Genomic DNA, 26160 nt, shown 5'->3' on the forward strand with positions numbered 1-26160 from the left:
GATTTTGTGTTGAAGTAAATGTACCCAGAGGTGCTAACTATGTATACTATGGTGCTAACCTACAGAGTGCTGTTAAGGCTGTTTTAATCCGTTTTTGGTGACATTAATATATTTAGATTTATCTCAACTTTAATAATGTTTCACTAACCTGCTTGAGACTCCGTCGGAGAATTAGCTAAAGTTATTTTTGACATTAAATTTGTTTCTCTGTATCTGTGTCAATTCCAAGCTATGCTGTTCATCAAACTATTCATATACACTTAATATATCAAATACTATGAACACCTTCCAAATATTGAGATGCACCCCCCCCCCCCTCTACGAGGTGTCGAAAGTGTTCCACGGGGATGCTGGCCCATGTTGACTCCAATGCTTCCCACAGTTATGTCAAGTTGGCTGTATGTCCTTTGGGTGGTGGATAATTCTGTTGAGCGTGAAAAACCCAAAAGCATTGCAGTTCTTAACACAAACTGTTGCACCTGGCACCTACTACCATACCCCGTTCAAAGGCACTTAAATATTTTGTCTTGCCCATTCACCCTCTGAATGGCACACATACACAATCCATGCCGTAATTGTCTCTGTAACGAAGTTCGTCTGTTGTTTGAAGAGAGTCAGACCGAAATGCAGCGTGTAGGTTACTCATGACTTTTAATGAAGATAATGCGGTACATGAAATAACTGAAGAAGAAAACAACAAACGAGTGAAACTAATTACAGCCTATCTGGTGACTAACACAGAGACAGGTACAATCACCCACGAAATACAACGCGCACTCAGGCTACCTAAATACGGTTCCCAATCCGAGACAACGAGAATCAGCTGACTCCAATTAGGAATCGCCTCAGGCAGCCAAGCCTAACTAGACTAGCCCTTTCAAGCTTAACATCCTTATCATTTATCGCCCTCCAGGTTCCCTCGGAGAGTTCATCAATGAGCTTGATGCCTTGATAAGCTCCTTTCCTGAGGACGGCTCACCTCTCACAGTTCTGGGCGACTTTAACCTCCCCACGTCTACCTTTGACTCTTTCCTCTCTGCCTCCTTCTTTCCACTCCTCTCCTCTTTTGACCTCACCCTCTCACCTTCCCCCCCTACTCACAAGGCAGGCAATACGCTCGACCTCATCTTTACTAGATGCTGTTCTTCCACTAACCTCATTGCAACTCCCCTCCAAGTCTCCGACCACTGCCTTGTATCCTTTTCCCTCTCGCTCTCATCCAACACCTCCCACACTGCCCCTACTCGGATGGTATCGCGCCGTCCCAACCTTCGCTCTCTCTCCCCCGCTACTCTCTCCTCTTCCATCCTATCATCTCTTCCCTCCGCTCAAACCTTCTCCCACCTATCTCCTGATTCTGCCTCCTCAACCCTCCTCTCCTCCCTCTCTGCATCCCTTGACTCTCTATGTCCCCTATCCTCCAGGCCGGCTCGGTCCTCCCCTCCCGCTCCGTGGCTCGATGACTCATTGCGAGCTCACAGAACAGGGCTCCGGGCAGCCGAGCGGAAATGGAGGAAAACTCGCCTCCCTGCGGACCTGGCATCCTTTCACTCCCTCCTCTCTACATTTTCCTCCTCTGTCTCTGCTGCTAAAGCCACTTTCTACCACGCTAAATTCCAAGCATCTGCCTCTAACCCTAGGAAGCTCTTTGCCACCTTCTCCTCCCTCCTGAATCCTCCGCCCCCTCCCCCCTCCTCCCTCTCTGCAGATGACTTCGTCAACCATTTTGAAAAGAAGGTCGACGACATCCGATCCTCGTTTGCTAAGTCAAACGACACCGCTGGTTCTGCTCACACTGCCCTACCCTGTGCTCTGACCTCTTTCTCCCCTCTCTCTCCAGATGAAATCTCGCGTCTTGTGACGGCCGGCCGCCCAACAACCTGCCCGCTTGACCCTATCCCCTCCTCTCTTCTCCAGACCATTTCCGGAGACCTTCTCCCTTACCTCACCTCGCTCATCAACTCATCCCTGACCGTTGGCTACGTCCCTTCCGTCTTCAAGAGAGCGAGAGTTGCACCCCTTCTGAAAAAACCTACACTCGATCCCTCCGATGTCAACAATTACAGACCAGTATCCCTTCTTTCTTTTCTCTCCAAAACTCTTGAACGTGCCGTCCTTGGCCAGCTCTCCCGCTATCTCTCTCTGAATGACCTTCTTGATCCAAATCAGTCAGGTTTCAAGACTAGTCATTCAACTGAGACTGCTCTCCTCTGTATCACGGAGGCGCTCCGCACTGCTAAAGCTAACTCTCTCTCCTCTGCTCTCATCCTTCTAGATCTATCGGCTGCCTTCGATACTGTGAACCATCAGATCCTCCTCTCCACCCTCTCCGAGTTGGGCATCTCCGGCGCGGCCCACGCTTGGATTGCGTCCTACCTGACAGGTCGCTCCTACCAGGTGGCGTGGCGAGAATCTGTCTCCTCACCACGCGCTCTCACCACTGGTGTCCCCCAGGGCTCTGTTCTTGGCCCTCTCCTATTCTCGCTATACACCAAGTCACTTGGCTCTGTCATAACCTCACATGGTCTCTCTTATCATTGCTATGCAGACGACACACAATTAATCTTCTCCTTTCCCCTTCTGATGACCAGGTGGCGAATCGCATCTCTGCATGTCTGGCAGACATATCAGTGTGGATGACGGATCACCACCTCAAGCTGAACCTCGGCAAGACGGAGCTGCTCTTCCTCCCGGGGAAGGACTGCCCGTTCCATGATCTCGCCATCACGGTCGACAACTCCATTGTGTCCTCCTCCCAGAGCGCCAAGAACCTTGGCGTGATCCTGGACAACACCCTGTCGTTCTCAACTAACATCAAGGCGGTGGCCCGTTCCTGTAGGTTCATGCTCTACAACATCCGCAGAGTACGACCCTGCCTCACACAGGAAGCGGCGCAGGTCCTAATCCAGGCACTTGTCATCTCCCGTCTGGATTACTGCAACTCGCTGTTGGCTGGGCTCCCTGCCTGTGCCATTAAACCCTTCAACTCATCCAGAACGCCGCAGCCCGTCTGGTGTTCAACCTTCCCAAGTTCTCTCACGTCACCCCGCTCCTCCGTTCTCTCCACTGGCTTCCAGTTGAAGCTCGCATCCGCTACAAGACCATGGTGCTTGCCTACGGAGCTGTGAGGGGAACGGCACCTCAGTACCTCCAGGCTCTGATCAGGCCCTACACCCAAACAAGGGCACTGCGTTCATCCACCTCTGGCCTGCTCGCCTCCCTACCACTGAGGAAGTACAGCTCCCGCTCAGCCCAGTCAAAACTGTTCGCTGCCCTGGCCCCCCAATGGTGGAACAAACTCCCTCACGACGCCAGGACAGCGGAGTCAATCACCACCTTCCGGAGACACCTGAAACCCCACCTCTTTAAGGAATACCTAGGATAGGTTAAGTAATCCCTCTCACCCCACCCCCCTAAGTTTTAGATGCACTATTGTTAAGTGACTGTCCCACTGGATGTCATAAGGTGAATGCACCAATTTGTAAGTCGCTCTGGATAAGAGCGTCTGCTAAATGACTTAAATGTAAATGTAAAATGTAGACACACCCCTAATAATACACACTCCCAATTAATACAAACCCCAATACGAAATACAACATATAAACCCATGTCACACCCTGGCCTACCCAAACATATAACAAAAACACAAGATACAATGACCAAGGCGTGACAGAACCCCCCCTAAGGTGCGGACTCCGGGACGCACCTCAAGAGCATAGGGAGGGTCCGGGTGGGCGTCTGTCCATGGTGGCGGTTCTGGCTCGGAACGTGGACCCCACTCCATAAATGTCCTAGTTCCTCCCCTTCGCGTCCTAGGATAATCCACCTCCTCCGCCGACCATGGCCTAATAGTCCTCACCCTGATCCCCACATAACTGAGGGGCAGCTCGGGACCGAGGGGCAGCTCGGGACCGAGGGGCAGCTCGGGACAGAGGGGCAGCTCGGGACAGAGGGGCAGCTCGGGACAGAGGGGCAGCTCGGGACAGAGGGGCAGCTCGGGACAGAGGGGCAACTCGGGACAGAGGGGCAACTCAGGACAGAGGGGCATCTCAGGATAGAGGGGCATCTCAGGACAGCGGGGCAGCTCAGGACAGAGGGGCAGCCTGGGACCGAAGCAGCCCGGTACTGAGGGGAAGCCCGGTACTGAGAGGGAGCCCAGTACAGAGAGGAAGCCAAGTACTGAGAGGAAGCTCAGTACTGAGAGGAAGCTCAGGCAGGTAGTAGGCTCCGGTAAATCCTGGCTGGCTGGTGGAACTGGATGATTCAGGTTGTCTGGCCGATCTAGAAGATCTTGGCAGACTGGCACTTCTGGCGGATCCTGGCAGACTGGCACTTCTGGTGGATCCTGGCAGACTGGTGACGCTGGGCCGACTGGCGGCGCTGGGCAGACAGGAGACTCCGGCAGCGCAGGAGAGGAGAAAGGCTCTGGCTGCGCTGAACAGGCGGGAGACTCCAACAGTGCAGGAGAGGAGAAAAGCTCTGGCTGCGCTGAACAGGCGAGGCGCACTGGACGCGCTGGGCCGACTGGGAGCACTGGTGGCACTGGACAGACAGGAGACTCCGGCAGCGCAGGAGAGGAGAAAGGCTCTGGCTGCGCTAAACAGGCTGGAGACTCCGATAGCACAGGAGGGGAGAAAAGCACTGGCTGTGCTGAACAGGCGAGGCGCAGTGGAGGCCTGGTGCGTGGTGCTGGAACTGGTGGTACTGGCGCGAGGACACGTACAGGAAGCCTGGTGCGGGGAGCTGCTACCGGAGGACTGGTGTGTAGAGGTGGCTCTGGATAGACCGGACCGTGCAGGCGCACTGGAGCTCTTGAGCACCGAGCCTGCCCAAGCTTACCTGGCTCGATGCCCACTCTAGCCCGGCCAATAGGAAGGGCTGGTATGTGTCGCAGCTGGCTCTGCACCCGCACTGGAAACACTGTGCGCTCCATAGCATAACACGGTGCCTGCCCGGTTTCACTAGCCCAATGGTGAGCACAGGGAGTATGCGCAGGTCTCCTACCTGGCATAACTATTCTCCCTTTTAGGCCCCCCCCAATATTTTTGGGGGGGTGACTTTCCGGTTTCCAACCGCGTCGCCGTGCTGCCTCCTCATACTTGCGCCTCTCCGCTTTAGCTGCTTCTATTTCCTCCTTGGGACGGCGATATTCTCCCGGCTGCGCCCAGGGTCCTTTACCGTCTAATTCCTCCTCCCATGTCCAAATCTCCAAATGATGCAGTCTCTCCCATTGCAACTGCTCTTCACGATTAACAGGGAGAGTAGGCTCAGGTCTGATTCCTGACTCAGCCACTCTCTCTCTGCGCTTTCCCGTTACCTTCGGTTTTCGCTCTGTATAACCGTGCTTTCCTTTTCGATTCCATACGTGTATAGCCCTCTTCGCATTGCTGTAGGGAATCCCAGGCGGGCTCCTGCACTCGCTCTGGGTCGGCCGCCCACCTGTCGATTTCTTCCCACGTCGTATAATCCCTGCTTCTGCCGTCCATAACGTCCTCCTTTAGATCCTGCCAGTTCACACGCTGCTCGGTCTGTGAATGGTGGTGGGTGATTCTGTAACGAAGTTCGTCTGTTGTTTGAAGAGAGTCAGACCAAAATGCAGCGTGTAGGTTACTCATGACTTTTAATGAAGATAATGCGATACATGAAATAACTGAAGAAGAAAACAACAAACGGGTGAAACTAATTACAGCCTATCTGGTGACTAACACAGAGACAGGTACAATCACCCACAAAATACAACACGCACTCAGGCTACCTAAATACGGTTCCCAATCCGAGACAACGAGAATCAGCTGACTCCAATTAGGAATCGCCTCAGGCAGCCAAGCCTAACTAGACACACCCCTAATAATACACACTCCCAAATAATACAAACCCCAATACGAAATACAACATATAAATCCATGTCACACCCTGGCCTACCCAAACATATAACAAAACCACAAGATACAATGACCAAGGCGTGACAGTCTCAAAGCTTAAAAATCATTATTTAACCTGTCTCCTCCCCTTCATCTACGTTGATTGAAGTGAATTCAATAAGGATCAATATCAATAAGGATCATATCTTTCACCCAGTGGTGGAAAAAGGACCCAATTCAATTGTCATACTTGAGTAAAAGTAAAGATACCTTCATTTTAAATTACTCAAATAAAAACAAAAGGCACGCAGTAAAATAGTTATTGAGTAAAAGTTCAAGTATTTTGTTTTAAATATACTTACATTTCAAAAGTAAATGTAATTGCTAAAATATACTTAAGTATCAAAAGTAAAAGTATGAATAATTTCAAATGTCTTATTTTAAGAATAGGCAGGGGCACACTCCAACACTCAGACATCATTTACAAACGAAGCATTTGTGTTTAGTCAGTCTGCCAGATCAGAGGCAGTAGGGATGACCAGGGATGTTCTCTTGATAAGTGTTTGAATTTAACCATTTTCTGTTCTGCCAAGCATTCAAAATGTAACAAGTATTTTTGGTGTCAGGGAAATGTATGGAGTGAAAAGTAAATCATTTTCTTTCGGAATGTAGTAAAGTTAAAGTAGAAGTATAAATAGCAAAGTACAGATACTTTAAATAACTACTGAAGTAGTTTTTTGTGTATTTTTAGTTGCTTTCACCTGGATTCACCTGGTCAGTCTATGTCATGGAAAAGGCAGGTGTTCTTAATGTTTTGTATACGTAGCGTACAATTGAACAATTAATAATATTCTCACCCATCAGACTATTGTCAATTTTAATCTGGTTGTTAGACTAACTCTATTATATATATATGTGTGAAATGATCCTGACCAAAACTACGAACCTAACATCCACAACAATTTCAACATTTTTACAGAGTTACAGTTCATAGAAGGAAGTCAGTCAATTGAAATAAATAAATTAGGCTGTGTGGATTTCACATGACTGGGAAGGGGCACAGGCCCACCCACCCGTGGAGCCAGGTCCACCCACTGGGGAGCCGGGCCCAGCCACACCCCCTGTCCCCTCCTCAGACAATCCCACAGTTGAAGAAGCCAGATGTGAAGATCCTGGGCTGGCGTGATTACTCATGGTCTGTGGTTATAAGGCTAGTTAGATGTACTGCCACATTCTCTAAAACGACGTTGGAGGCGGATTATGGTTGATAAATTAACATTCAATTCTCTGGCATCAGCTCTGTTGGACATTCCTGTAGTCAGCATGCCAATTGCACGCTCCCTCAAAGGTATCTGTGGCACTGTGTTGTTTGGCAAAACTGCACATTTTAGTGGCCTTTTATTGTCCCCAGCACAATGTGCACATGTGTAATGATCATGCTGTTTAATCAGCTTCTTGATGATCCATACTTGTCAGGTGGATGGATTATCTTGGCAAAGGAGAAATGTTCACTAACAGGGATGTAAACAAATGTGTGCACAAAATTAGAGAGAAATAAGCTTTTTGTTTGTACTGAAATATTTTTCTGGGATAATTTATTTCAGCTCATGAACACTTTACATGTAGCGTTTATCATTTTGTTCAGTATAGTTTCGATATAGTTTGGGTGAGGTTTAGATGGGCCATCATCAGCTGCGCAAGCGGCGGCATGGGGAAAAAATGACTACATTTAGAAATGGCAGAGTAATTTAAAAAGTCAATTCATTTTGAGTCAATATGACTCTCTCGGCTCACCTAGTGTTATGGTTACATTTGTGGCCGCCTAGCCTACTATCTCCTGGTCGTTGAGCCAGTGATCTGAGAGGTTGACAAGCCTATTGTTTCAAATGTCAAGTTTTAATGTCACGTGCACATGTACAGTGAAATGCCTTTCTTCCAGCTCCAAACCCAACAATGCAGTAGTTAATATCAATGTAGCACTAAAAATAACATAAGATGGAACAAAAACACATGAAATAAAAATAAGAAATAATAAGAACAGGAGAAAGTAAGAAGCTATGGTATATACAGGGTAATTTACAATGTGCAGGGATACTGGAGTGATAGAGGTAGATATATATATAGGGGTAAGGTAAACAGGTGTCAGGACATGTGAGAAATAGAGTATCACCAGCGTAAATTATGACTGTATGTGAGTGTGTGTGCATGTGTGTAGAGTCAGTATAAATGTGTGTGCATGTTATCTGCTGATCTGCGTATACTCTGAGAACACACCCTGGAATACCGTCTGGCCCCGCGGTCTTGTGAGTGTTGATCTGAATAAAGATCTTTCTCACATCTTATGACTTTGAGTATGTGGACAACTACAAATACCTAGGTGTCTGGTTAGACTGTAAACTCTCCTTCCAGACTCACATTAAGCATCTCCAATCCAAAATTAAATCTAGAATCGGCTTCCTACTTAGCATCAAAGCATCCTTCCCTCGTGCTGCCAAACATACCCTCGTAAAACTGACTATCCTACTGATCCTTGACTTCGGTGATGTAATTTACAAAATAGCCTCAAAGTCTACTCAGAAAATTGGATGTAGTCAATGACAGTGCCATCCGTTTTATCACCAAAGCCCCATATACTACCCACCACTGTGACCTGTATGCCCTCGTTGGCTCGCCCTCGCTACATATTCGTTGCCAAACCCACTGGCTCCAGGTCATCTATAAGTCTTTGCTAGGTAAAGCCCTGCCTTATCTCAGCTCACTGGTCACCAAAGCAGCACCCACCCAAAGCACGCGCTCCAGCACGTATATTTCACTGGTCATCGCTAAAGCCAACTCCTCCTTTTTCCACCTTTCCTTCTACTTCTCTGCTGCCAATGACTGGAATGAAATACAAAAATCACTGAAGCTGGAGTCTTATATCTCCCTCTCTCTAACTTTAAGCATCATTTGTCAGAGCAGCTTACCGATCATTATACCTGTACACAGCCCATCTGTAAATAGCCCACCCAACTACCTCATCCCAATATTGTTGTTTATTTTTTGCTCCTTTGCACCCCAGTATCTCTGCTTGCACATTCATCTTCTGCACATCTACCACTCCGGTGGTAGACAATAACAATAACAAATTATGGCTGTAGAACAGTTTTAGCTTAAAAGTTGGACAGAGTTCCAACATTTCAGAGATTAAGGTTTCCTTCCATCTCTCCATGAAGATTACACTGATCTATTGCTAAATTGTAATTATTTTGCCACTATGGCCTATTTACTGCCTTATCTCCCGAATCTTACTACATTTGCACACACTGTATATAGATTTTTCTATTGTGTTATTGACTGTACGTTTGTTTATCCCATGTGTAACTCTGTGCTGTTTGTGTCGCACTGCTTAGCTTTATCTTGGCCAGGTCGCAGTTGTAAATGGGAACTTGTTCTCAACTGGCCTACCTAGTTAAACAAAGGTTAAATAAAATAAATGTTAAAAACGTCGGCTTCAGAGAGCCAGATCACCCAGTGCTCTGTGTCTGTGAGGGCCCTCACGCATGGTACGGTTATTGTCAAAGCGGTGAGTTTGTCTGGAGAGAGGCATCGTTGGGTCGATCACGGCTGGATCTTCCTTTGTATTCAGTAATGGACAGTAGCCCCTGCCATATGCAGCAGGCAGTTGACCCTGTGTAAGCTATATGTAAGCGATATTGTCCTTTTGCTCATTTGATGACTGTGGAGGTCGTACTCAGCTGTAGCCTGAGGGTTGTCTGCGACAGCCCTGTGTGTGGTAGTCCTTTAGCTGAGTGCCGCCGTCAACATTGTTAATCCAGGGCCTTTGATTGGAGAAGTTGCGAACCTTCACTATTGGGACAACGTTCCCGATGCATTTCCTTGTGAAGCCGGCGACAGAGGTGGTTAACTCGTTGATGTTATCGGCGGAGTCAGCGCTAGCAAAGCAGTCCGGTTTTGTGATGAATACTTTCCTATCAGGGCATTATGTTCTAGTCTCATAGTCTATTTATTAAGATACACTAAGTGTACAAAACATTAGGAACACCTGCTCTTTCCATGACATAGAATGACCAGGTGAATCCAGGTGAAAGCTATGATCCCTTATTGATGTCACCTGTTAAATCCACTTCAATCAGTATAGATGAAAAGGAAAAGACAGGTTAAAGAAGGATTTTTAAGCCTTGAGACAATAGAGACATAGATTGTTGATGTGTGCCATTAGGGTGAATGGGCAAGACAAAATATTTAAGTGCCTTTGAGGTGCCAGGCACACCGGTTAGAAAGTGTCAAGAACTGCAACGCTGCTGGGGTTTTCACAGTCAACAGTTTCCCCTCTCTGTCAAATGGTCCAACACTCAAAAGACATTCAGCCACAACCGTGAGAAACATGGGAGTCACCATGGGCCGTGTTTTGTACATGGTGTATATCGGCCTATGGTTTATGTATAGGTCTATATGAGTCACATGTTAAATGCAATAGTAATGGATTAACGTAGGCTTACGACTATTTTGGTCTTTAATGCGAAATCACATGAGATGGTTTGTTGTGTTTAATCGATAACAGTATGGTTTAGGGTAGGTTATGTTCTTTTGATAATTTAATGATAATTTAAGTGTCTAAATTTTGTCCCACATAAATCTTTGCTGGCCATGCCATCAATGGATTTCTGCCTACGCCACTTCTACATTAGCCAAACTAGCAGAAGAAGGCCACCTTTGGTCTGGCTGTGTTCTCCGTCTTCAGCTCCTCAATCTCTCTCACAGGCTGTGACTCTGGCTTTCAGGGCTGCATTATCTATCTCCAGCTCATCCACTTTGTTATTTTGGAACTGCAGTTCAATCTTAGTGATGCTCACCTCCTTTTTCTGCTCCATCTACTTCTCACTGGCTATCACTTTGGTCCCCATGCCTGATAATTCAGCTCCTTTGGCTGCATTCTCGGTCTTCAGCTCCTCCATCTCCTTCTTGGTCAGCCTAAGCTCAAACCGTTGCTCGTCTGCCTGGTCAAAAAGTTGCTCGTCACTGTCTTTCAGTCTGGCCTCCATGTTGGTCAGCTCTATTTTCTATTGGGATAAGTCATATCCCAATGATACCACCATGTCTCTAAGTTCCCGACGCTGCAAAAGGCTGTGGGAGAACTCAACTTTTTATTGATTTGATGTTCTCTTTTTATCTCTATAAAGCCTCTACATGTTAGCCCTGGGCTTAGTGTAGTGTGAAAACAGCTTTTTTGGATCAGACAAATCAACATTTTCAAAATACTGTCTTGAGTGAGGTTTATAAATCGAACACTTTTATTCTTAGGTTTATAATCTCTCTAAACTGAAAAACTAGCTGTCATGAAAAATACATTGCTGAATGTAGAAATATACTTATACTGACAGTAGTGTCAACTGTCTCCCCAGCCTCCATACAGTGGAACCACAGCTACACCACTTGTTCTGATTTAGTACGGCTACTAATATATTGGTCAAATCATTGTAATTCCCAACCGTGCTCACTAGATGGCACCAATAAAAATACATCTAATCAATATCAAGTGCTTGCCATTTCAAAAGCAGGATGTGTTACCATTAAGCTGTGGGTAAAAAGTCAATAAACTTATCAATAATTCACCATACTATTAATTAACAGTAGGTACATTGTCTGTGAAATTTGGATCATGACAGACTGAGGGAATGCTTCACTCTTGAAATCATAAGTCATATCCCAATGATTAAAATAGAGTCAATTGTCATGGCTCCTGCAAAGGACAAATGAAGATTGTATAATGACAACAAGTCTATTATTTCAAGTGAATTATTTGACACTCAAGGAGAACTGTCACTATGAGGCTCGTACAGCATTATGTCACAGTATTTTATACGGGTGGGTTTAATCCTGAATACTGATTGGTTAAAAAGGCATTCCAGCCAGTGTCTATTCCACAAGTTACCACCGGCTAAATCTATGACATTAAAATTCCTATTTACTCTGTTCCATCTTACTGTGCAATCCACTGTCTCATCAGCCCAGCCAGGCAATTTATGAACTTAATCTCCACTATAAAAAGCATCTAGACATTATCTAATTTCTTTTAGACTAAAATTTAGTTTTCAACACTGGAGATTTGTATAAATCTTGCGCTCTGTCTCTCTGACATTTGCTACATTGTTTCAATATTCAAATTCGATCTCCAGCTGCCCCGTAGTAATGAATGTGTCGGGAATAAGGACGAGACAGACAGACAGCTTTTCTCAGCTAGTTGAAATCATGAATCAGCATAACTTTGAAGGATGTATACAAAACTATCGAGAGAAAACAAGTCAAACTAAACAAAGTGCAGCTAGTTTGCTGTCTTTCCAGCTTCAGTTTGAAGTGATTGTGTTTGTTATGTTGTTGACTAGCTCCTCTGAACAACAGTGTCTTGACAAGAGAGAACATTTTCTATGCCAGGCAAAATTGTGCATCAAATCAAATTTGATTTGTCAAATACAACCAGTGTAGACCTTACACTGAAATGCTTACAAGCCCTTAACCAACAGTGCAGTTTTAAGGAAAAAAAGTGGTAAGAAAGTAACTTAAGTAAAACATGTATAAAATAAAAAATTTATAAGAAAAATAGAAAATAATAAATAATTAATGAGCAACAATAAAATAACAGCAGCAAGGCAGCAAGGTAATTGAGGTAATATGTACATGTCATTAACTCATTGTTTTGGATGTATACAAATAAATGTCACTAGAAAACAGAGTAAACAAAAGCAAATGCAGCTACTTTGCTATTATTCTGGCTGCACTTTTTGACCTAAGTTAGCCGTAGTAGGCTAGCTAGCAAGCAAGAGATAAAAACGACAATGGAACATTTAGAACACACGACTGGGTAGCGTCCATAGATACAGAAGAAAAAGACTGAACGACTCGGTCGCGTCTCTGGCAACCAAAACGAATGACCAGCCAGCTTGGGTAGCAACCCTAGAATTGTGTCGGGACTATATCTTGTGGAAGGATTCAATTGTATGAATAAATTAATCAAAATAATGTTTTTAATTAAAATATGTCAATCATTATTTGAGTATGTTTGGTAACCCATTATATAAAGGGGATAATGCCATCAAAGCCGGTGTTTGGAGGATATATTAGCACAGTTTGCCGGCCCTCGACTTTCTTCTCGGGCCTAACAACACCCGTGCCAATATATCCTCCAAACACCGGCTTCTCTGGCGCTATCACTTAAATATCCCAGAGAAACTGAGAGGAGCTTTGGGGACAGAGAATAGGCATTTTCTTCAGCTAGTTTCCAATTTGACACAAATACTGCGAGGTAGCTACCAACACTGACTATGACTGCTTAATGCTGTAGCCTCTTTGATATTAGTATTGTTAGTTGCCAACATTATAGCGAGGGGGTGAATTCCAAAGAGCATGGTTAGGCTATGTATGCATCCTCCATCTGTCTACTTGGGAGAATATCATGTTTGAATGACTTTATTTTCCTAATGGCACTTTAGGAAATTATGACTTGTGGGCAATACAAAGTAATTATATTTCTTGTGCCTCGGCCCAGATGAGATTCAGCATTAATAATGAATTGAGAGTTGGAGGCTCTCTCAGCAGATGTGCTTTCTTGGAACAGAAGCAGCAGATGTGCTTCCTTGGAACAGTAGTCATACAGGAAACAACAACTTGGTTTTATTGACAATTGCTGCCCAGGGCTAGATTGAAGAGATAAAAACGGCAATGGAACATTGCGTTGAAGATACACAACAAGAAGTTGGGGTATGTAGAATATTTGTCATCGATTCACAACAGAGCTTAGAATCTAATAATTGAGTGATATTTTTTACAACCAGGCAATTATTAAACTAAGATATAACCTAAAATGCATTTATTGCAATTGCAGTAAACTAAATTGTTTGTTATTTAATAATAATTTTCCAGCAACTCAATTCAACCAAATAAGGATGCCACTATGTTGGGAAGAGCTGGATCAAGTTTTAATTTTCAATGTTTATTTGTTGTCACGTTTGACCCTAGTTCCTTTATTTTGTCTTTGTGTTAGTATGGTCAGGGCGTGAGTTGGGGTGGGCAGTCTATGTTAGTTTTTCTAGGTTGTGTTTATGTGTTTGGCCTGGTATGGTTCTCAATCAGAGGCAGGTGTCGTTAGTTGTCTCTGATTGAGAATCATACTTAGGTAGCCTTTTCCCACCTGTGTTTTGTGGGTGAATGTTTCCTGTTTTGTTGTTTGTGTCACCATTCAGGACTGTTTCGGTTTTCATTTCCATTCTCTTTGTCATTTTTGTCTTCTGTTACCACCCTTACCTTATCACAACACAACTGATTGGCTCAAAAACACGTTGAAGGAAATAAATTCCACAAATTAATATTTAACAAGGCACACCTGTTAATTGAAATGCATTCCAAGTGACTACCTCATGAAGCTGGTTGAGAGAATGCCAAGAGTGTGCAAAGCTGTCATCAAGACAAAGGGTTGCTACTTTGAATAATCTCAAATAAAAAATCTATTTTGATTTGTTTAACACTTTTTTTGGTTAAGCGGTAATGTAACAAAATGTGGAAAAATTCAAGGGGTCTGAATACTTTCTCTCTGTACTTTGCTCCATTCATTTTTGCCTCGATCCTGACTAGTCTCCCAGTCCCTACCGCTGAAAAACATCCACACAGCATGATGCTGCCACCACCCTGCTTCACCGTAGGGATGGTGCCAGGTTTCCTCCAGACGTGACACTTGGCATTCCGGCCAAACAGTTCAATCTTGATTTCATCAGACCAGAGAATCTTGTTTCTCATGGTCTGAGTTTCCTTCAGGTACCTTTTGGCAAACTACAAGCAGGCTGTCGTGTGCCTCTTACTGAGGAGTGGCTTCCATCTGGCCACTCGACCATAAAGGCCTGATTGGTGGAGTGCTGCAGAGATGGTTGTCTTTCTGGAACGTTCTGCCATCTTCACAGAGGAACTCTGGAGCTCTGTCACCTCCCTGACCAAGGCCCTTCTCTCCCAATTGCTCAGTTTGGCTGGGCGGCCAGCTCTAGGAAGATTCTTGGTGGTTCCAAACTTCTTCCATTTAAGAAGGATGGAGGCCACTGTGTTTTTGGGGATGGAGACCACTTTGTTCTTGGGGACCTTCAATTTTGCAGACATTTTATGGTACCCTTCCCCAGATCTGTTTCTTGACACAATCCTGTCTCGGAGCTCTACGGACAATTCCTTTGACCTCATGGCTTGGTTTTTGCTCTGACATGCACTGTCAACTGTGGGACCTTAAAATTACAGGTGTGCCTTCCAATCAATTGAATTTACCACAGGTGAAATCCAATCAAGTTGTTGAAATATGTCAAGGATGATCAATGGAAACATGATGCACCTGAGCTCAATTTCGAGTCTCATAGCAAAGTGTCTGAAATAATTAATTTGATACATTTTGGAATAAAGCTGTAACGTAACAAAATGTGGAAAATGTCAAGGGGTCTGAATACTTTCCCGAATGCACTGTATGTGTGTATGTCCTCTATATATGTGTATTTACACTACTGTTCAAAAGTTTGGGGTCGCTTAGAAACGTTCTTGTTTTTGAAAGAAAAGCTAATTTTTTGTCCATTAAAACAACATCAAATTGATCAGAAATACAGTGTAGACATTGTTAATTTGGTAAATGAATATTGTAGCTGGAAACGGCTGATTTTAATGGAATATCTACATTTTTTATTTTTATTTTTTTATTTCACCTTTATTTAACCAGGTAGGCTAGTTGAGAACAAGTTCTCATTTGCAACTGCGACCTGGCTAAAATAAAGCATAGCAGTGTGAACAGACAACACAGAGTTACACATGGAGTAAACAATTAACAAGTCAATAGAAAAAATGGGCGTACAGAGGCCCATTATCAGCAACCATCACGCCTGTCTTCCAATGGCACATTGTGTTAGCTAATACACGTTTAAAAGGCTAATTGAACATTAGAAAAGGCTATTCCATGTGAGAAATTGCAAAGAAACTGAAGATCTGGTAGAACACTGTGCACTACTCCCTTCACAGAACAGCGCAACCTGGCCCTAACCAGAATATAAAGAGGAGGGGGAAGTCCCGGTGGCCAACTGAGCAAGAGGTCAAGTACATTAGAGTGTCTAGTTTGAGAAACAGATGCCTCACAAGTCCTCAACTGGCAGCTTCATTAAATAGTACCCGCAAAACACCAGTCTCACCGTTAACAGTGAAGAGGCGACTCCGGGATGCTGGCCTTCTAGGTAGAGTTGCAAAGAAAAAGCCATATCTCAGACTGGTCAATAAAAAGAAAAGATGAATATCGGCAAAAGAACACAGACACTGGACAGAGGAACTACCTAGAAGGCCAGCATCCTGGAGTCGCCTCTTCCTTGTTGACAGAAGAGAAAGTTGGACCTGTAGCTAACTCTAGGGCTGGGTATGTTCCTAGCGGTTTGAACATTCTGCATACACTAGGTGGATGATGGTGGACAAGAAAAAAAGAAGGAAAGTGGAAGAGAGTATGAGTAAATATTACATTTACATTTAAGTCATTTAGCAGACGCTCTTATCCAGAGCGACTTACAAATTGGTGCATTCACCTTATGACATCCAGTGGAACAGTCACTTTACAATAGTGCATCTAAATCTTAAAGGGGGGTGGTGGTGAGAGGGATGGAGTGTGGGATTGCACAAACCTTTTGGAAGATCTAATGAAGGAGAAGATGGCGGACAAGGTTAAAAAAATAAGTGAGTTTTGAGTGAATATGGAATGGAGGATCACACAGAATGTTTGGAAGAGCTAGAGAAGGAACTTAAACATGACGAGTATGAGGATGAATTAAATGCGGTGGCAGGTGCAGTGATGACCACCTAGAAGGAGCTAAGTATATAGGGAAGTGGTGTGGTGAGGAAGGTTCGTGTCAAGTACAAAAAGAGGGATACGTGCTCCAGTAGCTCAGAGATTGAACCTGACGAGTACCTGCGTTGAGGACGGCCGAGTTCAAGCCTCATCCCAATGATAAGAAGGATTCTGGCACAGTGCGGGTGAGCTTTGGGGAGAGAATGGATCCTTGTATTCTGGCTGATTCATATGTGATGTCAGGTTGCGTGGAGAAGAGTTTGGGAACTTTTGAGTTGTTTTAAAGTAATGCGAAGTGGACTTTTGGTGATTTATTCTGTGTCTTCCATCCAGAGTGCTCCAAAACCACAGGACTAGGGACAAGAATTTACTTGCTTTGCTCACCAGAGAAGGGCGCCTTTGACAGGAGTGATAACGGGAGTGGCATTAAATGTTTCCGGAGGGTCAGCTGAAATGGAAGATTCCTGGTGTCTGTGATGCCCGCCGTTTGGTGGTGAAATGGAGAAGACATTGTCTGTCTTGCTTTGTTTTGATGCAAGTTTTGAGTCTTTGCCCGACAAGGTCAAGTTAGGGTTTGCCAGTTATGTTCCAATCATACTACAGTATTTTAGATGCCAAGCTTATGGTCATGTTGCACCAGAGTGTAGGAGGTGGATTCGTAGATGTGAGAAGTGTACAGTAGGGAATGAAACAAAGGAATGTGTAGTATTGGTGGAGAAAGTTGTGTGTTAGCTGTGGGAGTGCCCATGGGGCTGGAGATCGGAGGTGTCCTGTGAGAGAAAGACAGGTTGTGGCTACCAGGGTCAGAGTCGTACAGAAAGGGTTGTATGCTGAAGGAGTGAAGAGAGTGGTAGAGAAAGATGGGGTGAGGGATCCTGAGAGGATTCCTGTGAGTAGGCAGAGACCAATATAGAGGGATGGGAATAATATGTGCTTCAGCAAGGTGGGTGTCTTAGCATTCATAGTCATGTTTGTCAATTTAATGCAGAAATGGAACGTAAGTCACAGAAAACAGAGGTTGCAGTGGTAGCTGCAGAGAGTACTTGGGATTGCAAGGTTTTACTGCAGAACAGTTGCAGGGGGTGTTGAGGGGCAGTGTTCTGTCCTCCCATACCATTGGTCTAGAGTAGGATTATACAGAGTTAAATAGTGGAGTGGGTGGTGGGTTTTTTAGTGAGGGCCATTAGTTGGAAGGTTCATTTTCCTTTACCATTTTTTCTATTTTCTATTACTGAAATTGAATGTAGGTAGGCCATGACTGGCCTCACACTCCAGCACAGTAGGTGACGGTGAATGCACCTAAAATTAGGATGCAATCTCCAAACCAGATCATAAAGAATGAGAAATAGATAATGTATGTGTCATTTTTTACATTTTACTAGTCAAGTCAGTTAAGAACAAATTCTTATTTTCAATGACAGCCTAGGAACAGTGAGTTAACTGCCTGTTCAGGGGCAGAACGACAGATTTTTACCTCGTCAGCTCGGGGATTCAATCTTGCAACCTTTTGGTTGCTAGTCCAACATTATAACCACTAGGCTATTTGCCACCCCATGTGTGCCATTCAGAGGGTAACTGGGCAATACTACAATACTGCCTTTGAATGGGGTGTGGTAGTACTTTAGGTGCCATGCACACACACTGGTTTGAGTGTGGGAACTGTGGGAAGCATTGAAGTCAACATGGGCCAGCATCCCTGTGGAAGGCTTTCATCACCTTATAGAGTCCATGCCCAACGAATTGAGGCTGTTCTGAGGGCAAAATGGGATGCAACTCAATATTAGGAAGGTGCTCCTAATGTTTTGTACACCTTCATGCGCGTTTTGGATTAAGACCAGTTCAAGGCATTTTCAGCAGAAGACCACAAGGGGGCTTATTGGTCCTATTTCATTGGCTATATTCGCCTTTCCTTCCCACCTTGAAAGCGGGTACCCTCGCTCTCCTCCGATGCGCTCGTGCATACTGCTGAACAGAGCGTCTCGGGGACTGGTAAAACTTGTTTTGTTACAACCTCTAGACTATTGCCTACCCACTTGTGTTACCGACTGACCGATGCCTGTGTAACAGACCTGTAACCGAGTTTGTACTGAATGGAATAATATCTCTGGCGTCCAAGTTCTGAATCTGATGCGGTTTTCACAAGTGTGGGATTTGTAACACTGCGTTGGTGTGACATCGTTCGCATGTAAACCGATTGAGCAGGATTGACTATTGGAAGTGATCAAAAGATGGACTACTGTTAATTTTTATTCACGATGGGATTAAAACTATTTATTTTCCTCGGTTTATTCTGCGTCACCTCAGGTAGGACACACATTTGCCATTGACCATCATGTATTGTAGATAAAAATGTAAATGACTTGAGACACCCATTTTACAACAAAGTATGGTATAGGCTTTCATAAAACGGTATTGTTATTGTCCTGTAGATTAGTGTTTATCCTATCAATTTTCACTTATTATTCCAAATTGCCGGTTTAAATATCAGCAGGAATTCTGTACACTTTGATGCGCATCTACCTAGCACATTATAGCGGTTCAGAAACAGGTCACCGAATTGATGCTATGAATTGTGTCCATGCGTACTGTGTTTGTTTCTGTCACTTAAGTTTTAGGTTTCGGGGTTGATCCTGCTCTATGCATCAATGTTTTCGATGAATTGACGCTTGGAGAGGGTTTTGATGGAGTTACTCAAGTCCAGGGCTTCCACAGCGAGTCTCGGGCGTTCCACTTTCAAGGTAAGACGCTCCCATAAAGAAACCTAATAGGCTATGCTATGTGGTATGTTGAAGGAGAGAGGGCAAGAATGGTTAGTTGCAGTTTTTTCCTCATCAGAATGAGACAACAAAACAGCAGGCATTATGAGTTCAAAAACTCATGGCATTTCTTTCCATGTAATAGTAGATTGACTGTCATGCATGGTGAATGGGTGTTGATGCTTTTGGAAGCTCTCACATAAAAGGAAAACATTCCATTTATACATATTGTCCACAATATAACCTGTTTGTTTGCACAACCATTTATTTTGACATACTTATCCTAGTGATGCCACCTGCCCAAAGCAAAGAACAGTGTTCCCATAAGAGAGGGGGACACAGACATGGAAATAATTACGGAAAGATTGGGCATAATGAGAAGAGAGCAAACAAAACCCCAGGCTCATGGCGATGTATGGAGTGTGGTTGATGTTGAATGAGCCACTCTACAGGCCCCAGCCAGACTGGACCTTTCATGACCCCCCTAGGTCTGAGGTCTATGGGTTGTCTAGCCTGAACCTGTTGTTGGCGATTCCAACAGAGGACCTGTATGAAAATGTATGCACTCACTACTGTAAATTGCTCTGGATGAGAAAGTCTAGTAAAATGTAATTCTATGCTCTAGTTGTACATCCTACTGCTCTGCCCTTGGACAAGCACCTCTCAGAATATCACTACATGATACATAGTGTTTCTCTGGAGAAGAATTTCAACCTGGACAAATTGGCACCTGAAGAAGTAAGCCTCCAGATCAATGTATACAAAATAATGAGTTATGGCTTCAAAAGGAACATTTGCCATCTTATAGCACATCATCCTATATAAAAGTAAATAACATTGTTATAGGAATAACTCATTTCCAAATTCTTCTACGTGTACCTGGTGTCTTCTCCTGCCTATCCTCACACATACTCCTCTGTAGCGACGCCAGCACAGTTACTGTATGTATAGTGCAGCTGGAGCCCCTCTTCCTCTTTGAAGATAGGGGGACATGATGTCCCGTCCTCTACTCCAACGCTTATGCATTCCACCTAGGTGGGGTTCCAGCCGCCCTCTCTCCTTCAGTTTGCCATTAATGTCACACCATGGAAACACGAGTCAGACATCCCCATACATTCTTCAGCGTTACCCCTTATTTCATTTAGGATGTCTCTGTTAAGTAAGTCATGCTGGGTGGAGGCGAGGAGCGGAGCGGCAGTCAAAGCTGCTGGCCTCTGTGTAGTGTAGTCACTGAGCAGGCTGTCTAGAGCGAGGGGAGCTGTCTGAGTCAGGAGAACATTCCCTAAATGTCAAACAGAAATTACCCAGAACGTGGTTGCCATGTTCTCAGAATAGAAGATATTAATGTTCTAGACACGTTTCATGGGAACATTGCAAGAACATTCCTGTGTTCAGTTTTCTGAGGGTTAGGAGAATATTCCATCAACATCCCACCAAACATACACAGACCACAGTTGCCATGTCCTCAAAACATAAGATATGAATGGTCTAGACACATTTCAAGGGAATGTTGCAAAAACATTTCTGCGTATCAGTTGTCAGAAGGTCACCTGATGGTTCCAAAGAAACATTCTCCCCAAATTGTTTTGTTTCATTTTTGCCAAGCACATCAAGGACCTGATTCATTTACCTCTGATCTATTCACAGCTCTTTGGCAGGTGGCAATGTTAGGGACACACATGGCGCTTTTAACAGTGTGTTCTGTTGACGTAGATAAGTACATTGCTCATGTTCATTTAAAGTGATTATTTTTCAGCATGTCCTCAATTGGGATTTGAACTCAGAACCTCTTGGTTCACAGCATTTACAATCTTCCTGCTACGCCACCATGTCTGTCAGTTATCAGTTAATCTGACTATTTTCTCATTGATTTTCTTTTCTTATTTCAGCTATTTTTGTGTTGGTGGGGCTTTTTACCCTGTTTTAATGTTACTCCTGATTCCCTATGAACAATGAAATAGTTGTTATTGTGTATACTTTTAAACAGAGCTGAGATTCACTTCAAAGTGTGTTTCAAGAAGATGACAGAGAGATGCTCAGCTATATATAATTAATAAATACTCGTAAATTATGAGAGGTAGTGGAAATGTAATTTGTGCTCAAGGGGTAATCTTACAGATTCACTTCTTTTAATGATAAACTGATTTTAATGATATCAGTTATGGGTGTTGTATATGTTACCAAATAATGACATTAACATACATTGCTTAGAAAGTGAGAGTAGTGTGACTCCCCATGTGGGTCTCATACCCAGGCCACCAGCACCAATGAAGAACACCTTAGCCACTCTCCCAATAAGGGATGTCCCTAGAGTGTACAGTATGTGCATATTGGGCCAAAATAGTTAGGTCCTGTCCTGAAGCCAACCCTAACTCCTTCTCCCTAGACACTTGTGTAGATCTGAAACTGGGTAGATATAAGCAATAGGGCAAATTAATTTTGAAGTAAATCTCAGCTCTGTTAAAAGTACACAAGAAAACCGATTTTATTGATCATAGTGAGTCAGGAGTAATATTTAAACAGGGTTATGCCCCACTAACATTATACAACTCTACAAAAAGCCCTAAAATTGCTGAAATAAGTCAGTCAAATCAATGATGAGAAACTGTTCATTAACTAATACAGACATGATGATGGGTTAGCAGGATGATCAAACTGTGGTGAACCTAAAGGTTGAGAGTTCAAATCCCAGGGCTGGATATTTTTAATAATTGTACTAATGAATATGCACAATATAATAATTGATGTCAAGTGTAAGTTGAAAACACTGTTACACTCAAACAATGCTTTTATCTAAACTTGCCAATAAATATAGAGTGGTTGTTCACCAATCAGCCTTGATGGGCTTGGCAACAGTAACAAGGGGTGATGTGTAATGATGAAACAAACATCTTTGGCGACCACCAGGCAACATCCTGAACACTGATACACAGGAATGTTCTTGCAACATTCCCATGAAACGTGTCGAGAACATTAATATTGAATATTCTGAGTACATGGTAACCAAGTTATGTTTGACATTAAGGGAATGGTCTCTTGGAAACGGTCCTTGCATGTCACTGGAACATTCCTATGAAAACATTAGGTAATGACCTAATGAGACTCGTAAGAGAACCCCACCTCTTTAAGGAATACCTAGGATAGGATAAAGTAATCCTTCTCACCCGCCCCCCCCCCCCCCTTAAAATATTTAGATGTACTATTGTAAAGTGGCTGTTCCACTGGATGTCATAAGGTGAATGCACCAATTTGTAAGTCGCTCTGGATAAGAGCGTCTGCTAAATGACTTAAATGTAAATGTAAAGAGAACGTTCTCTAAAGTTGTTTAATTCTTAAAATTGTGTGAACGTTTGTTGCTAGCTGGGTGCCTGATTGCCCATGGGGATGGATGGTATTTCTAGGAGGGGGGGAGAAGAAGGATACGTTTCTGTGCACTGGCTTGAATGAATTTTGTGTGTGTGTGTTTGTGAGGGAGCTGGGAAGGTGGGGATTACATTTTATAACTTCTCACCTGCTGCAGATTGCCTTTGAAATTACCTGTCAGCCGTACAGTGAGTGGCAGTACTGTAGATATACAGAGGTAGGCCTCGGACTGATATGATAAAGCTGGAGGAAGGAATGTCCCTGTGCTACATATGAAACAGACGGCCACAACCAGAGCACTGAACTATGATCAGACTCTGTCCGAACTGATCCTGGAAGAGGAGCCTACCATGGTCACGACAGCAAGCAGCCAATGAGCAGTATCCTATCTACACAGCTGCATGCATGTGAGCCCAGAGACCCACATGCTGATTTTATGTCATCACCAGTGTCAGAAAGGCATTCGCTCTTGTTGAGTGTTTGAGCACTGAGCAGCACTGCCGGTGAAGTGTTTCTGTGTATCTGGTGGTGGTTATGCTCCTAACTGCAACTGCCCTGGAGGGTAGAGGGATGGAAGAGACTCATTTGTTATACAGCAGCTCTCCCTGTGTGTGTCAACCAAATAGGAGGCAACTAATGGGCTAACCTCTGGGGCTACAGCCACCAATGCCAGCTACCAAAGCTATTCTGGCAAAAACACTGCATTCCTTTCTGACTGATTCTGTGGTAGGACTTGTAACAGTAACTTGGAATCCAGGTGTTAGCCCTCTTAGTCCAACCAAATCCTTTATTCCAGAATTGCTTATGTTGGTTTAACCTTTTATTTAACTAGGAAAGTCAGTTCGGAGCAAATTCTTATTTACAATGATTGCCTAGGAACAGTGGGTTAACTGCCTTGTTCAGAGGCAGAACAACAGATTTTTACCTTGTCAGCTCAGTGATTCAATCTAGCAACCTTTCGGTTACTAGCCCAACGCTCTAACCACCAGGCAACCTGCCGCCACCATAGATTTCGGACTAGTGGCTGACACCAGCTCAAAGACTGAATGTCAGACAGCCAGTGGCTGAGTCGATCAGAGAATTTGGGAGAGAGTGCTGCCCCAGCAGTCCTGGAGGTGCCCTTGGCTCGGTTTAGTATTTGTTCCAGTAGAGCGGACACACAGTGGAGGGAGAGACCATCCTCCGAATGCAGATTTCCTGAGCCAGCCGGAGCAAGAGCTGGAGCTGGTATTGGAATATTCAGGGTGTAGGCTAGCCAAAAGGGGGCTATGTGAGGGTTTCGAGTTGCTGTTGAGTTTATTATTAATGTAATCCCCCTAGAGAGAGGCTCTCAAGCCCAACCCTCCCACGCAGATGCCTCAGCCTCAGCACCGATGTTTAAAGCAGAGTGTTTTGAAAAAATGCTATGTCATTTTCTAACTGGCAGTGTTACGCAATGTTGAGTGAGTCATTAATATTTTTATCGTCTACCTGTGGTAGAGCTCTGTTAGCCGAGCCTGATGGGCCCCAACATTATACATTGGGTAGGGCCTGTTTTCTTCCATCAATAACTAGAATAAAGGTAGGGCTCGGGCATCATTAAATTGATCACTAACATTTTGAAGCTGAGCCAGTACAGTCATATCTTACTAAGATCAAAACATGCTGTCAGAAGTGCTTCAACCTTGTCAAATATAAGACAGGAGAGATTATTTCACAGAAAATAATAATGTTCCTTGAGTTTTGTCTGGATTTAGAGTGACGAAAAGTAGTTAACAGCTCACTGCTCTGTCTCGTCATTGAGCAGAGAGGCCCAAGCGGAGCTGTTGCTATGGTTACTCACAGACTCAGAGCCGCCATGAGCAGAATGCATGCAGAGCGAGCCTCCTGTGCACAGGGAGCCAGTGACCAACAGAGAGGAGCGGCTAATAGATTTACGGTCATGGCTAGTAGAAATACAGCTTTTGTCAAATTGCCTTCAGATTTGACTTTTCGTAGCAGGTTAGGAGAATTAACGTAGCAGGTTACGTGAATTAGGTTAAGAAAAGGCTTAGGGTTGTTATTGGCTAAACCAATGAACTTTTGACGATAATTTTACAAAAGCTGGATCCCTTCTAGCCACGATTTGTATTTAATAACTGAGGAAGTTATTTCTGATTTCAGGCAGGCCTGGACTTTAAATTTGGCAGACGGAATCGGGCCTGGGTAGGGTAAGGCCTGAATGTCGCAGGCATGGGTAGGGGTCGGGCTAAAAATGAATGCCCATCCAGAGCTCTAATCTGTGATATATTATTTGTTCTCTAATATGGCAGTTTAGGATTTTGTTTATGTTTGGACTGACTGGTCCCACTTGGTCATTCTGTGCCAATAATATTTATGCAGCTCACAATAATATCATTTCATAATAAACAAATACCCTGGGTTAAATAATCTATCTGAATTTGACTGTGGTATGATCGTCGTGCCAGATCCGGTATCTCAGAAACAGCTGCCTTCCTGGGCTTTTCACACACACAACAGTGTCAAGGGTTTACTGAGAATTGGGCGACAAACAAAACAAAACATCCAGTCACCGGCTGTCCCGTGGGCGAAAACAGCTAGTTGATGAGAGAGGTTCGAATGAGACAAACACAGTAGAGCTGTGGAGAATAGTGTACTTCAAGAAAAGGTCCTCTTGAAAAGATTTCTTCAGATGTCTTCTTTCTTTGTATGCAATGGAAGATGTCGTTCTCTCTGGGTAGGCTCGCCATCCAAGAAGACTCAAACGCCATCAAAAAACCTGACCTGCATGTTGAATAAGCAGGCCAAAACTTCCACTGCATACTATGGATTAATAAACTATACTTGGCTCCAAAAGGGGGCTTCGCCCCATACCTCATTGGTAATAAAGCATAATTTGTTGGACCATAACTTCTGGGGTAGCTAGCTTTAGCTTGGTACCTAGCTAGCACCAATACAACCAGCCTGAAAACAATGACCAGTAGAAACTGCAGTCATTTTCATTATTCTTAGCAATGATTTAGGAATCCTTGTGAGTAAGTATTAGCTAGGTTGCCACTTGTTGTTCGCCTATTGAAATTGAACTTCAGTTGATGAAAATAAATAGCTAGCCAGCTATTTAACCCTGTTGCCCAAAGCTAACATTATAAGCAGACAGCTAGCTTCATCTGGCTAGTGAGGCTCGACCGTACCGGGTTTTGTGTTGTGAAGCTAGCCACAATAAGTTGGGTGAATTTTGGCCCATTCCTCCCGACAGAGCTGGTGGAACTGAGTCAGGTTTGTAGGCCTCCTTGCTTGCAAAAGCTTTTTCAGTTCTGCCCACAAATTTTTTATGGGATTGAGGTCAGGGCTTTGTGTTGGC

General features: G+C 44.1%; 1 protein-coding gene across 1 annotated transcript in view; it reads left to right on the forward strand.

Annotated features, from left to right (window-relative positions):
* Positions 1–18630: 18630 nt before the first annotated feature.
* The window catches only part of LOC123999373 (protein kinase C-binding protein NELL2-like), a 92732-nt gene continuing 85202 nt past the window's right edge, over positions 18631–26160 (forward strand). The window contains exons 1-2 of the mRNA XM_046305060.1: positions 18631–19005; positions 19311–19439. Coding sequence (XP_046161016.1) covers positions 18957–19005; positions 19311–19439 — 178 coding nt within the window. The 5' untranslated portion in view covers positions 18631–18956. The remainder of the gene's footprint in view (positions 19006–19310; positions 19440–26160) is intronic.

Source organism: Oncorhynchus gorbuscha, linkage group LG02, assembly GCF_021184085.1.
Source record: "Oncorhynchus gorbuscha isolate QuinsamMale2020 ecotype Even-year linkage group LG02, OgorEven_v1.0, whole genome shotgun sequence".
Taxonomy (NCBI): Eukaryota; Metazoa; Chordata; class Actinopteri; order Salmoniformes; family Salmonidae; genus Oncorhynchus; species Oncorhynchus gorbuscha.